The sequence below is a fragment of the Silurus meridionalis genome, chromosome 17 (assembly GCF_014805685.1).
Source record: "Silurus meridionalis isolate SWU-2019-XX chromosome 17, ASM1480568v1, whole genome shotgun sequence".
Taxonomy (NCBI): Eukaryota; Metazoa; Chordata; class Actinopteri; order Siluriformes; family Siluridae; genus Silurus; species Silurus meridionalis.
Window position 1 is genome coordinate 23,713,318 of NC_060900.1, and position 15,348 is coordinate 23,728,665.

The 15,348-nt window shown below is 36.2% G+C and overlaps 1 protein-coding gene across 1 annotated transcript in view; it reads right to left on the bottom strand.

Moving 5' to 3' along the window:
- LOC124399672 (voltage-dependent R-type calcium channel subunit alpha-1E) overlaps positions 1–15,348 on the bottom strand; it is an 84,441-nt gene that overhangs the window by 24,646 nt on the left and 44,447 nt on the right. Inside the window, 15 exon segments of the mRNA XM_046870774.1 lie at positions 263–453; positions 1,212–1,988; positions 5,936–6,027; positions 6,537–6,604; positions 7,368–7,485; positions 7,698–7,767; positions 8,912–9,043; positions 9,335–9,447; positions 10,118–10,230; positions 10,490–10,699; positions 11,372–11,461; positions 14,637–14,690; positions 14,821–14,936; positions 15,132–15,235; positions 15,315–15,348. The exon segment at positions 15,315–15,348 is cut by the window's right edge and continues 157 nt beyond it. Coding sequence (XP_046726730.1) covers positions 263–453; positions 1,212–1,988; positions 5,936–6,027; positions 6,537–6,604; positions 7,368–7,485; positions 7,698–7,767; positions 8,912–9,043; positions 9,335–9,447; positions 10,118–10,230; positions 10,490–10,699; positions 11,372–11,461; positions 14,637–14,690; positions 14,821–14,936; positions 15,132–15,235; positions 15,315–15,348 — 2,282 coding nt within the window.

A 15,348-nucleotide genomic window follows, 5' to 3' on the forward strand; every position in this document is an offset into this window, starting at 1 on the left:
AGTTGCTGAAATGTAAGGGGTGTACTCACTTTCAAAAAAATCTGTCATGGTGCACACATCCGTGATTAAATCCATCCGTGTGGAAACATAGCAAAAGTTCTGTTTGGTGTCTGGATGATTTATGTAATTTAAATCACCAAATTACATTTACAAGAAGATTTTGTCTTCATGCTCTATCTTGAGTTTAGTTTCACTAATAATAAACATATGTGTTTACATATATATATGTGAGATTTCGATTTTATGTTTGTTTATCTTGTACTTGTAATAGTGGAGAGCTCCAATCCCACTGTGGTGTCCGTGTCTTCAATCACCACATTTGTGCTGAGAGATGTTTTGTCTTGGTTGTTGTTGTTTTCTCCCTCAGTAGTGGCCTTGCAAGTGACTGCAGACACCAGTGTTGTGCTGTCTGTGATTTGGAGTGTGGCCGGCTCGGAGTTCATGGCCAGATCTCTGCAGGACAAACCCATATCCAGTGTAGGAGCCGTTAGCATGCACACGTCTGGTGTACAGCAAGGTGAAATGATCATATTTGACACAATCATGACCATAAATACATTGTGATACAGCGATTCCTCCATCCTCCACAGGTTTTTTATGTGTTAAAAATCTGCCAGTTTGTCCTATTTGTTTTTTTTAAACGTGGTGTTGCTTTGAGTGTCACAACACTGACAGAGCAGATATGAACACACAGTCTGGCTCTATTTCATAACTGTCTGCCAAACTTACAGCCTACTGTGTCTCTCTCTCTCTCTCTCTCACACACACACACACACACACACACACACACACACACACACACACACACACACACACATACACACTCACACAGAGCTACAAAGAAAAACACATTTCTTCTGTTAAACCTTATCTGGTTCATATGCTGTAAGTACTATTATTAAACACATCAAACAGATTGTCATTTCCAGGACTGCTTTGGAAAATATTTAATATTTTCCATAATATATATATATATATATATATATATATATATATATATATATATATATATATATATATATATATATATAAACAAATGTAGTTGATAAGATTTTTCATTGTTTCCATAGCAACACCTTACATACGTTTTACGTTTTCTTACATTATAGCAGCTACAAACACTCAGTCTTTTATAACTTATGTTAATAAAATAAAATAAAAAACCTCAACTTTTTATGTTTCTGAGAATTGACAAAGAAGCATGAACTCACCGATCCTCAGTGGTCTTTTCCTCTTTACTGACACCTCCATCGTTGATGCTTTTCTTCTCCTCCTCTTCCTCTTCTTCATTTCTCGTCCTCCGTTCCCGGCTAGTTGAGCGGCTGCGTTCGCCTGCGTTCGTCTCATCGTGTCGTTTATGGTGTGTTTCCGAGTTCCTGGGTTTGCCATGTTTGCTGTTTTTACGCGTCCCTCGTTGTCGCCGCTCCCCGTTCGGCCTCCGGACGCTCAAGTGGTTTTTATCCTGAAATTCCTCGGAGGGTACCTGGGCATTTTCAATGTTCTGCTCTTCCTTCGCCGCTTCCAGAGGATCCAGAAGCTCCAGAGTAGTGCTGATCCGGGTCTGTGTGGTATTTGGGTAGGAATCTTTGGTGTCTGGTGAGTTTTGCGGTTCCGGAGGATCCGGCAGCGCGACAGAGACGTTCTGCTCCTCCATGGATGGCTCGAGAGACTCCAAAGGGTCAAGAGCGGAACTGATCTCCAGTGAGTGAGGGTTCTCGGAGGAGTGTTCTTGTGTCCGGTGGTGGCACATCGACGAGCCGTAGAGGATTTCCCGGCTAGACGTTTGGCGATGGCGGCGGAGCTGGCTGGTCCTTTGCTCCCACACGGACATGGTCAGACGCCTGCGTCTTTCTCTCCTGGACATGAAAGAGCGAGAGGAATTGAGTGGAGGAGCGTCACTGAAACTGTCCGACTCCTCCAGAGAGAAAGCCGTGCGGCCGCGGTGGATCAGCACGCGCTTCCTGTACAGATACGGCCGTCTTCTCCTCCTGTGGGAGGAAAAAACAAACAGAAATAATTGTCAGCAAGGAGAAGTAACAATGCAACAATCCAAATCTCTCTAAATGTACAAACTACATGCTTCTCACTTGATTTCCTTTTCATGTGGGCTTAAACTCAATTTAAACGAATGACACTAATGACGGTACTAATGGTGTATTTTTTTATGTGTTTACTGTATGAGCCATAAAACCCTTTCTAAACGTGACCAGTTATATTTTAAACCCAATTCTGTTTCTGTTGCTGTTAGAGTCATTTCAGGACACATTGTAGAAAGGGTCATGTGATCTGATGCTGTAAAACCCAGCAGACTAAAACCATTAGGATGGTAATAAAATTAATATAAAAAAAACAAGCTAATATACAAGAGTCTGTTTATGATGGAATAACAATAATATAAGCATTTACAGAATTATTAAATAATAAATAAATAAATAAATCAAAGCTGATGTTAAAGCAATAATCAGATTTGGAACAAAAAAGTGACAGTGAGGTGAAAGATTTGAGAATCAGAATCGAACAGAACGAGCAGACTGAGTTGTTTACTTACTGGCTCTTGAACTCTTGTTTGGTCCGTTTAATCAATGAGCAATTGGTTTGAAAACAAGACATTAGTGCTTTTGGAACAAAGACAAAAACACACCCAGTGCAACACAGTCCAAAAGGCATCAGAGCACTCGACTTAACATTAGTCATAGTGACTGTCGTACTCGACTCTGCGCTTAAGCCCAATTTTAATTTTTGTTTATTTGCAAGAAATAAAATGTTGCATCTCAGAGTCTAAAAGTGGTGGGAACATAAACAGGTTAATAAACCAAACTTTTTATTTTGCATCAAAATTATCTTTCAGTTAAGAAAATAATCTTCTGATTGGTTGAAAATCATTTGTCTAAATATGAATAAAATGACTAACAGTGTTTTTTCAGAATACCTAAACTCATAAGTGACACTTAGCTAAGTCACACCCCTTATCTTGTATAAATAGCTGTTAAGTCCCACACACTCTGATTTCTTCTTTGTTTTTCAACAGGTGTTATCCTCCGCAGATTGCTCCAATTGAAGCTTTAGTTAAGCCACACCCCTAAATTTTATTAATAGTCGTTAAACACTGCCTCCTGATTTCTTACTTATATATAAAGACATATATCCTCCTCAAATTGTTTCAACTGACTCTTAGCTAAGCCCCACCATATCTTGCTGTATTAATAGGTGTTAAGCTCCACCCCCTTTTATTTCCTTCTCATGTCCGAAGAGGTTTATTATCCTAAATTTGCTCCAACTGACTCGTAGCTAAACCCGCTCTGGTTTATTGTATTTGGAGATTCTCTCTCCCGTTTGCATTCTTTCTCATATATAAGTCACATATCTTTATCAAATAGCTTGAAATGTTCCTTAGCTAAGCTCCACCCCTTTGTATATGAGCAAGATCCATATTTTTACATTTATGCTTGCATATTATGATTTATGATATTTAATTTGATATCATCATTACGATTCAGAAATCAGAATCAGAATATTTTATTGATCCTACAAGGAAATCGTTGAAATCCCACAGGGAAATTGTTGATAAGAAGCAGATTATTACACTTATTATTATTATTATTACCCAACCAGAGAAGGCGGGGAATATCAAACCCACGGAGTGAAGTAATACACTCAGAGACAAGTGCTATTCGCCTTTTTCTGAATACATGAGTTTACTGATGCATTTGATTAGTTTCTATGACTGACAGGGAAGCTTGAGTATGCCCCTCCCACTCAGAGACCACGCACAAGTTTGCCTTAATAAAAAGCGTAATGAGTTAAAAAAGGGTCAAATTCATCTGTGTATTTCTATTTTTTCTAAAACGGGATGTAAACGTTCACTGGTTTTGGTCTGTGTGACTGAGCCGCCAAAGCATCACATGACAACAGGATGAATGTAGTATTAGATCAGGAGCAACATGTACAATCATTTTTTTCACATGTTAATAAGACAGTAGAAGAAAACACAGAACATATATGACATTTATAAATGGAATTCTTACGCAGAAGCACTAACATACATACTCACACAAACACGTCCACGAACACACACTCACAAAAAACACAAAACAAGAGAAAACAACATCCTGAATCATTTTCGGTTCTTTTCTTTTCATTGAAGTTTTCAGTGTCGTGCTGATTTAAGAAAGCATGCGCTCATTTATCATCTTTTTTTTTACTTTTTCATTCGTTCTTTTTTTTTCGAGCAAGTTCAGACATGCAGGATCCGAACGACACTCGTGCAAAAAAGGAATAACGATTTAAAGGTTTTGACCTATCAGATTGCTGCTGCATTCTCAACTCAGTGACAAGATGCAAAAAAAAAAAGTTTGCATTCTTTGCATTCCCCTCCCGGACCCCTCCACCTGATGTCATTCAGACCAACCGATGCGTTCTGACACTGAGGTCGGAAGCACATATACTATTCAAATACCACAACTTACACATTACAAAAATGCAACAACGACGGCCTTTTCTGCTTTCACATTTGTTCACTCTGAGAATGTGAAGTTTTGCGGTTAGCACATGCTCAGGTGATAAAACTACAGTCATGCAGTGCTTCCTTTACACCAACCATGCACGTGTGTGTATGTGTGTATTGTATGAGAAAGAGAGGTATATTTTTGTAGTTTCAGGGTCCTCCCACTCCTATGTTTGAAAGCTTTCATTCAATTTATAATTAAATGAACCAAATCTTTCAATAAATGTTGGCCTGAGGTGGAGGTAAAGCTGAAAATACCCAAAACAACGAATTTAACATCATTATAACAGTAGCCAGTGGAAGTGACTTGATTAGAGTCCAATTTAGTTTCTTATTTCGTGTCCTAAAATTATAATAAAGCAAGTTTTATTTAAATTTCAAGTTGAAACTTGAAAGAGTGTCTAGTTTTATTGGCAAACAGAAAATGTGCTCAAAGAACACCTGACTTATCCAGCATATTTTCCGCAGACCTTTTCCACAAATTTATTGGCATCCAAATTTTTGTAGGCCTTTCATCAGGCAGTTGTGCCGATCCAAGCGTTTCTCTTTACTTAAACTAGGAGACCCAAACCTGTTCCAGCATGTACATACAGTAACGCCAGCTCCATGAAGATATGCTTTACATGGGTTGGAATGGAAGATCTAAAGTGGTCTTCAATAAAGCTCTGAACTCAACCTTACTGACCATCTTTGGGATGTTTTGGAATGCTGAGTGCACGCTAGGTTTCCTAACCTACCTCAGTATTATAGCTTCATTTAGTCGAAGAACAAACTTTAAAAATAATGAATGATTGGGTAAACAAATTAATATTTCTGTTGTGCAGATATTAAATTTAAGATTTCAGTTCATTGATTTCTGCCTTTTTTGAGGATTATTAAATTATTATTATTTTTTCACAGAAAAAGTGTCCCAGCCAATTATTTTACTTTAGAATTAATAAGCAACAAAGTGTGAAAGAAACCTATGAATTAATAGTGAGTTGAAATGATTGATTATGTTGTGAGATTTGTGGAAAATTTTGTTGTGAAGTTGAATACGTATAAAGCAGATGGTCGATAAAAACAACGTCAAAAAAGCGGAACGTTTCAATTGTTCAAATAAACATTTTTAACAAAAATTTGTGGAGGACTAACGATGGATTAGCGCATACTACATTCCTATTAAGTCGATCCAAACAGAATTATAGACAGGTCATAATCAGGCACCAGACGAATCCACACTGTCTCTATCTCCGTCTCAGATAATACCTCGGCTAACGCTTTGATTGAACCTTAAAGGAACTCCTCGGCTACTTTTTAACAGTGCACATGTCCTGTTTCTAACTAAACCAGTGACAGCAGTAAGAACTAAACACACTAGTAGACGATGTTGGGGTTAGTCGTGTTAGTCAGTAGGTGGCGAACAAGCTGGGCTGAACTCCGCCCACTTACTCTGAGGAGATGAAGGAGGACATGGGGCCGACCTCTTTCGCTTTCTGCAGAGCATGTTTCTGATTAAACGCTGCCTCTTCCTCCTCTTCATCCTGTACACAAATGACAGAAAGTAAGCATACATACTTATGTGTTCATGATCCTGAATATGCTAACAATCCTTATTTTTAGGTCACATGACAACACCAGACATTCAGAAGAGTCACAAGAATGTTTCACAGACTACATACACAATGTTTATACCATGGTCAGTGCAAATACTGGATTGTGATTGTGAAAGGTTGGCAAAGGAGCGCTGCAAATTATGAGTCTGCATCTCTGGTGAGTAGGTTGTATCATATTTACATTTTAATCTTTTTGTCATGTTATTAGACACATATTGATTCTGAACTGCTCCAGATGATGTAGGTGCACAGTTGTGGTTGTAGTGTAGAGGTTTGGAGTCTTAACTGGGTTTCTTGCTTTAGTTAAATGGTATTCACCCTCCATATGTGAAATGCCTCTCTCTGTAATGCCATCACTTACCCTAAAACCTGAATAATTCACTTATTTAAATTAAAATGAAATACATGTTCTGGTTAAAGATAGCAGATGTTGTTACCTTGGTGAGCTCTTGAGCATTGGCCAGATTGTCTACAGCGATAGCCAAGAAGACGTTCAGTAGCGTGTCTGGTAGTTAGGTTAAGGTTTTGGGGTAACGCTGAAAACACAACCATATTTTAAAGTAGAACATGTGTTTATAGACCTTAGAATGGAAGTAATTACAGAAGAATGGATCTGGAGGATCAACAGCAACACAGATATTGTTAAATAAGCTATACCACATTATTTGAGTAAAATTCGCAATCTTCCACTTAACTTATGAGTCCAGTGAAACTAAAAATGACCTTTTACATTTTCAGACTTACATTCAGTTGAATGATTCAATTAATTTTGCTCTAAATCATCAATCACAGCTTTAACTTGTCAATGATGGTAAGTGACCATAGTATAAAGTAATAATCCACAGCTATCATATCATAACATCATTTTTCAAACTGAGCTTGTAAGGGGTTAAGAACTTTCCTCAAGTCCACAGCAGTGGTAGCTTGATGGTGTTGGCATTTAAACTCACAACCTTCCAAGCAGAAATCCAACGCCTTAAACTTTGAGCCAGCACCTCCCTACTCCCTGCTATATTCAGGGGATTTAATGGACACCCTTATTCAGAACAACTTAAAGCTATTTTATTTACACAGCTGAGCAGTTGAGGGTTGCAGGCTTTGTTCAGAGGCCCATCAAGGCACCTTGGTGATACTGGGATTCGAACTCTCAACCTCCTGGTCAGAAGTCCTTTTTCCTGAACATGCAAAGTAAAGCTTAAAGTAATACTAATATTATCTATCAGCCATCTTAAATAAGACATGATGTAAAACCAAGAGATAAAAGATACAGTTTCCAAACAAAGTGAGGACAATGAAGTAAATAGAAGACCACATTCCCGACTTTACTCCACCCTGAGAGCGAATCCCATTGTACATCACTTCATTCCAGTCCTCTCCTGTAAGTATCTAGAATCATGACACAACACAGACAGAATTGTGGTAAAACTGTTACATTCGTTCTGACACTGGTACTTGTCTAGGTTATAATTCAAGTAATAAAAGCAAAAAAAGAAAAGAAAAGAAAAATTAAAAACCTAAATTGAATATTGGACCTTTTCTCCAGAGTAATGTGGATACTGAAAAGGGTCAAACATGCATTGTGTGAGTTGGAGTTATACCTGAAACACGGTCATGATGGCAGCTGGAAAAGTATCAAAGTTAGTAGGAGTGAATTCTTCAAAGATGAACCTGAGGGACAAAAAACCCCAGAGAAAAACTGAACAAACTGCTTTTACATTGCATCACTTATTAACAAGGTTTTAGTCTCTTTCATACTTATACCTATATGCCAATTGTATGTGGTATGTGTTTATGTGTTTTTTTTTTTACATCACTGTCGCATCACTTCCTGCATTAAGTCAAATTTAATCTCCTGCAGTTCAGGACACAGCAAACTAACATACTAACACACACACACAATATATATATATATATATATATATATATATATATATATATATATATATATATATATATATATATGAGACTCTTGTTCACACTCTAACTGTGAAGAATTTACTCAGATCTTGTGTTTGTATATCTGACATTACTTAGCCTTGTTATTCTGATTGCATTTTGTTATTGGGCCTGACCTGTTTCTGTTGTTTTTTAGCCAAGGTTTTTTGATTTATCTGCTGTGGATTTAGTAAAACTACATAACACTTTACGGGTACATGGATGCAGCAGGAGAGCCGAAATGGCATTGAGTCCTCTCAGCCCATGGACAACTGATTGTAGATCAGCACCCAAATCAACACAAATTTTTTTGACAAAAATCCAGCTCATGGCCAGCCAGCCTGCTGATGCCCACATGTTAATTTTTTTGAACAGCAGCTTTGCCAATTCCTCTCCACTGTTTCTCTAGTACTGGAGATGTACCAGTGCCAGTTGCATTTCGGGAGTTTGACTTAGATGATAAACAACCTCTTGATCAATATTCAAAAGCATTTTACATATGCTGTCATCATTGACCATTATATGCTCTGGCATAGAGGAGTTGGTGATAAATCCATAATGATCTCAGATTTTGAGCTAATTTATGAGTTGCTCAGTAGCTTGAAAACTAAAATCACACACTCAGGTGCTCATGACATTTCTTACTCTTGGGTGTTTGTAATGTTTTAATGATTGATAACCACACTATTAGTGTCACCCAGAAGAGTATGGGTTCCCATTTTAAATCTGGTGTCTCTCAAGGTTTCCTTCTCATACTATTTAAGCAAGTTTCTTCTTGCTACAGTCACGCCAGGTAAGACAATGTCAATTGTGAAAAGTAAAGAAATGAACATGAATTGAATATATAGAGGACTCATTGAATATACAGAGGACTCACCTCCCCCCGAACAACTGCATACCCAGCAGAGCAAACACTACGATGAAGAGGAAGAGGAGGAACAATAAACTGATAATGGACTTCATTGAGTTCATCAATGACACCACCAGGTTCCTCAGGGATGCCCAGTACCTAAAAAAGCAAAATGTAGGCACACCTGAGTGGAATTTTCTTCTGGATTAATAAAGTTCTAATTTATCTGACCTCATCTAATCTAATTTCATCTCATCTTATCTTATGGTTAATACTTGGTTGCTCCTTAATCACAACTGAGACAAGCCTTCATGTCTAACTCCAATCATGTTAAGAGAATCTGTCAAAAAATAGCATTTATTGTGCCAATGATTATTTCCCACACATATCTAGAATTAAATCAGGGCTCCTTTCTTCCTTGTTAGATTATTTGTTTGTTTTGTCTCTCACTTGGTAATTTTGAAGATTCTCAGCAGTCGGAGCGCACGCAACACGCTGATCCCAAAACTCATCCCAGGTCTGAAGAAACTCCAGATCACCTCAAAGATACTGCCAACAATAACCTACACAACATCACATTGAATTAGTATACAGTTATACACAGAGGTGGAAAAATTAATATGACTGTTTATTTCAATGAAAGTAAAAGTCAAATGTAGCTCATTTAAAATTTACTTAGAGTCAAATGTACAGAGTTTCTTTTTTTTCAACAAGAAACAATCAAGGGAACAACTTTAAAAATTAAAGTGCAAAAACAAAATAAATAAATAAATTCATTAATAAAAATAAAAAACTACAGTCTATGACTTGAGTCGAATGTGATTATGCACTTTCACAGCAAAAAAAAAATCTTTTGTTATCATGGCATTTATAATAATGAAGGAAATGGAAAATGCAGATTCAGAATTCAGCCAGTGAGCACACACATTGAACACCTTTCAATTTGACAGCATTTCGCTTCATCTGTGTCTGCATTACTGGCATCTGTCTTGATCGACATTTTTGTAAGTAAAGCGTTTGTTCTACCCATCAATCGATCAGTGCAGGATTAATGGATATGATTAAAATGCAACTAAGTGCAATACTTAGAAACAAAACATACTTAAGTAAAAGTAAAATTACAGATCTACTTTAAAAAGTACACCAAAAAAATACTCAATTATAGTATTGTGTGTAAATGTAATTTGTTACTTTCCACTTAGTTGTACACACATACACACACACAAGACTTACTCCAAAGTCGAAGCAGTTGAAGGAGGAGTGGAAGTAAAGTCGAGGGCCGAGACCGTACATCTTCAGGAACATCTCCATCAGGAACAGACCCAGGAACAGAAACTCTGCAAAGACTGCAACACACACACACACACACACACACACACACACACACACACACACACACACACACACACACACACACACACACACACACATTAACCACATATGCCACGATTTTTTTTAAAGTTACAGGCAGGGAGAAATGTGCTTTAAAAATAATAATGGATTCTCTTTTTTATTACAGTGATTATTATTAAAATAATTAATTGTTTGTGGTATAACACATTATGCATGTGTGTGTGCATGTGTGTTTGTGTATATGTGTAGTACAGAGTAAGTTGGAGAGCCACTCGGGCTGGTTGTGATGAACGATGGCCACACAGATGGTGTTTAAAGCCACGAGGCCCAGCACGGTCCAGTAGAAAGTGTGTGTCTTGACCATACGGCGGACTGAGATACGCAACATCCTCTCTTTCCTCTTGAAATAGGCTGTGGGCCCTCGCTTCACACTCCGGATACTCGCCCTGTTTATCGGTCCACCTGAGAGGCAACAAGTATAAGAATTAATTAAAAATAAAACAAATAATGATTAATAATTAATAATAAGTAGTATTATAATTTGCTTTATTATAATGAATTAAGTAATCTAATAATAATTAAAAATATTTTATCATGAATCAACTTCCTAAATATAAATGTCAGGAAATTCATTTTTTATTAATTTTTATTTTTAATTAAATATGATCTACAAAATAATTGTCATAAAATAAAGCAGGAAATGTGTAGTGTGTAATTTTTTTTTAGAGTGCAAACACATTATAACAAATGATACTAAGTACACAAAACAAAACACAAAATAACCATGAACATAAAACACAGAAACTGATCGTGGATAAAACATGTTTCTCGTTATCAGTGAAATGTAACACACACATGTGACATATTTAATGAAGTGCAGTGGCTTGTGGGAAATGTGATGTGTGTTATGACAATACTTCCTCCCCTTTGACCTGCATTGGACACTTCTAATATGCAATACTAATTATTTTTTATTGTCTATTTCAAAAAAGTTCTCTATTTACTGGCAATGTATGTGTCTTTACTTGTAGATCTGATTTTGTGTGTGTATGTGTATGTGTGTGTGTATGTGTGTGTGTGTGTGTGTGTTTGGTTGTGTGATTGTATGTGCATTCATATGTAAGTTGTATTTACCAACAGACACAATATCCACACACTGTTCTTCAGGACCATGACAGATGGTGTCCACTCCCCTTCTCTTAATGGTGGTGGCTCTCTTTAACACTGAGAACAGTGAGAGAACATTATACTCTAATCCCATAATGTCAGGAAAAGAGCCACAGATTAAACTCCAACACATACACTTTCACCTTATGTTACACTAAGGTATTGTTACAGTTATGTTACGGATCTATAATAAGATGTAATGTTATAGTTACATTGAGGGGTTACGTTGCAGTTATTTTACAGATGCATTAAGGTGGTATGTTAAAGTTACAGTTACAGAATTATAGTGAGGTATTATGTTACAAAGTTATATTTCAGCCTTACATTAAGGTGTTTTGTTACAGAATTATAGTGAGATATTATGTTACAAAATTATATTACAGAGTTATTGTACATTATGTTGTTATGTTACAGAATTATAGTGAGGTATTATGTTACAAAGTTATATTAGAGTTACATTAAGGTGTTTTGTTACAGAATTATAGAGAGGTAATATGTTTAAAAGTCATATTACAGAGTTACATTAAGGTATGTTACAGAGTTATGTTAAGGTGTTATGTCACAAAGTTACATTGAGGCAGAGAGGCAAAAATACACACATCCTTCACTTTAATAGAAGTACAGACATTCGTTTTAAAAGACTCTGGTAAAAGTTGAAGTACTGACTATACTTTTTTACTCAAGTTAAATTAGGTGTACTTAAGTAAAAAGTAGTCATTACTACTACCTGTTTTAGTGTCACGCTGAAACTGGATGTCACGTCATATTAATATTAGATATTAATATTAATATTCGGTTAAAATATTTAATTGCAAATTAATTTTATGATTGCCATGAGTTAAATTATGATTAATCGCAACTTTAATACTTTAATACTTAATAAATTAATACTTTTCAAATTTCTATATACTCTAATCAACATGAGCATGAAGACAAAATATTCTTGTCAATGTTCTAAAGTAATTATCGTGTGTTAAATTACGTAAGTCAGTGGGACACCAAACAGAACCTTTGCTATATTTCCACATGGACGGTTAATAAGGTGATACCGGAGAAACTAAATATTTGTTTTCGATGTAAATTTGTTTATTTAAAATTAGGCATTTCGAGCTTTCTATTCAAATATTTATTATGTCTGTGAGGCAAGTATTAACTGAGATTCAGTTTAATTTATTTTTATTTACGAGAGATGACAGTTACCCAATTTTCTGTTTTCATTATTTTACAACAGCATTTTGTTGTTATTACAGTATGATTGTATTGATGTATTGCCCTTATCTGTATGATAAAAAAAGACGTTCATTTTGGTGTTATGAGGAAAAAATGCCACAAAACACGCCGGCATGTTTGTCAACCCCAGAGGGTTAATTGCCAGCTGCGAGCATCATGGTTGACGTTGTGAATAAACGTATGTTGTATTGAATGTTTTAATTTGCCTCTTTTATATTTATTTGTATATGTTTTTTATAAAAATTGTTATACAGAAATGCACGCTAAATTAATTGCAAGTTGATAAAATTTGTGCTGTTAAAATAGATTTTTATTATTTTAATTGTAATATTTGACAGCCCAAATTAATATATTAATACAAAACGACTTTCAAGTTTTGTGACCTAATGAATGTATCCACACTGAACATCCACCATATAGAACACAAGCAGAGAAAAAATGATGACGATCAGGAATGTCTCTGTTCTCAGGTCATGTTTACATCACTGACTCCCTCTGTCTCATCCATGTTAGCCCCATACTTCTTGTTGCCTTCTGATTTGCTTATTGTTAGCTTTGTAAACTAGTCTACGTCTGTGGTGTGTGATAACCAGGAAATGATACACCAGTGGTAGATTGAAAAAGCCGTGCAATGACAGGAAATAGGTTGATGGGCTGAAAACTGTGCACAATGAGAAGGAAAATATTGACAGTTCACCAAATAGATTCAAACAAAAGTAACAAGGCTGTTTTGAAAATGTAAGAAGCAAAAAGCAGATATTTGTGTAAAAATGTGAAAGTAAAAAGTTGTCTAAAAAATAAATAGTGAAGTAAAATAGTGGTACCAGAAAAATCTACTTAAGCACAGTTACTAAGTACTTGTACTTCGTTACTTCCTACCTCTGCATTAAGGGGTTATGTTACAGTTATGTTCCATACTGACATTAATGTGTTATGTTACAGAGTTACATTGAGACATTATGTCACAGAATTACACTCAGGTATAATGTTACAAAGTTATGTTACACATTTAACTTGAGACATTATGTTACAGAGTTATTGTGAGGTACTACGGAATGCTACAAAGTTATGTTACAAAGCTACATGAAGGTGTTATGTTACGGATTTACTTCAAGATGTTATGTTACAGAATTATAGTGAGGTATTTTGTTATGTTACCAAGATAAATGAAGGTGTTATGTTGTAAAGTTACAGGTATGTTATAGCATTGCATAAAGGTTTTATGTTACATTGAGGGGTAAAGGGGTAAACACTAAGATGTTATGTTAGTTATGTTACAGAGATACATTAAGGTGATATGTAACAGAGTTAGTTGGAGATGTCATGTTACAAAGTTACATTAAAGCATGTTACATAGTTACATTAAGTTATGTTACAGCATTACATTAAGGTTTTATGTTACAGAGTTACATTAAGGTGTTATGTTACAGAGCTAAATTAAATTGTTATGTTACAGACCTTCATTGGGGTGTTATGTTATAGTTCTATGCTACAGAGTTATTTTGAGGTGTTTTGTTAAAGTATGTTACAGAGCTATGTAGAGGTCTTTCCGTGATATGTCACAGAATGTTGAGTTGTTAGGTTACATTGTTATGTTACAGAGTTACTTCGATGTGTATGTTACATCGTTATTGACGTATTATGCTATAAAGTTATGTTGAGATGGTAAATTCCAGTTTTGTGAGCTGTTATGTTACAGTGAAATGTTACAAATTTGGTGCTAGGTTACAAAGTTACTTCGAGATGTTATGTTACACAGTGACACTGAGGCATTAGGTTACATAGAAACCTTAAAATGTTATGTTACAAAGTTATTTTGTGGAATTGTATTACACAATTCTGTTAGTTTATGTTTTAAATGTTACAGAGTTAAATTGCAACAATGCGATGATACAGTGTTATGTCTATGTGTTGTGTAACAGTGTTATTCTGTAACAATGTTGTTGATGATGTCACAGGGTGTTCCTTTAACTGCTGTGTAATATGATGAACACATGCTCACCATCCAGAGCTGAAGGACCAGAGTTCTTATTCTCCTCTGCCAGCATCACTTCCTCTAAAACACACACACACACACACACACACACACACACACACACACACACACACACGTAAACACACAAAAGAATTCATATCATCATTATTCAACAATCTTTAAGTGTGTGTGTGTCTATGATGATGATCACCTGCTCGATCAATCCAAGCTCGATATCCATTTAGTTCTCTCTCGATCTGCTGCTGACGTCTGAGCTTCATAAAAGCTCTTCGGTTCTCCACACGCTCTCTCTCCTTAGCAAACTCTCTGCACATACACACACACACACACACACACACACACACACACACACACACACACACACACACACACACACACAGTAATTTAATATTTTAACACACTGGAGGCAAAACACACATTATGCTATGCTTATCTGCACACGCACGCACACACACACACACACACACACACACACACACACACACACACACATACACTTACCCGGACAGAACTCCTAGCACCAGGTTGAGCACAAAGAAGGAGCCGATGATTATGAGAGGGATGAAGTATAGCCAGTTCCATGTGGGTCCTAATGCATCATTAGCCTGAAAAAATACACACACAGGTAATGACTGATTATATGTATGCATGTGTGTGTGTGTGTGTGTGTGTACATGAACTGACATTGTACAGGACAGTGGTCCAGCCCTCCATGGTG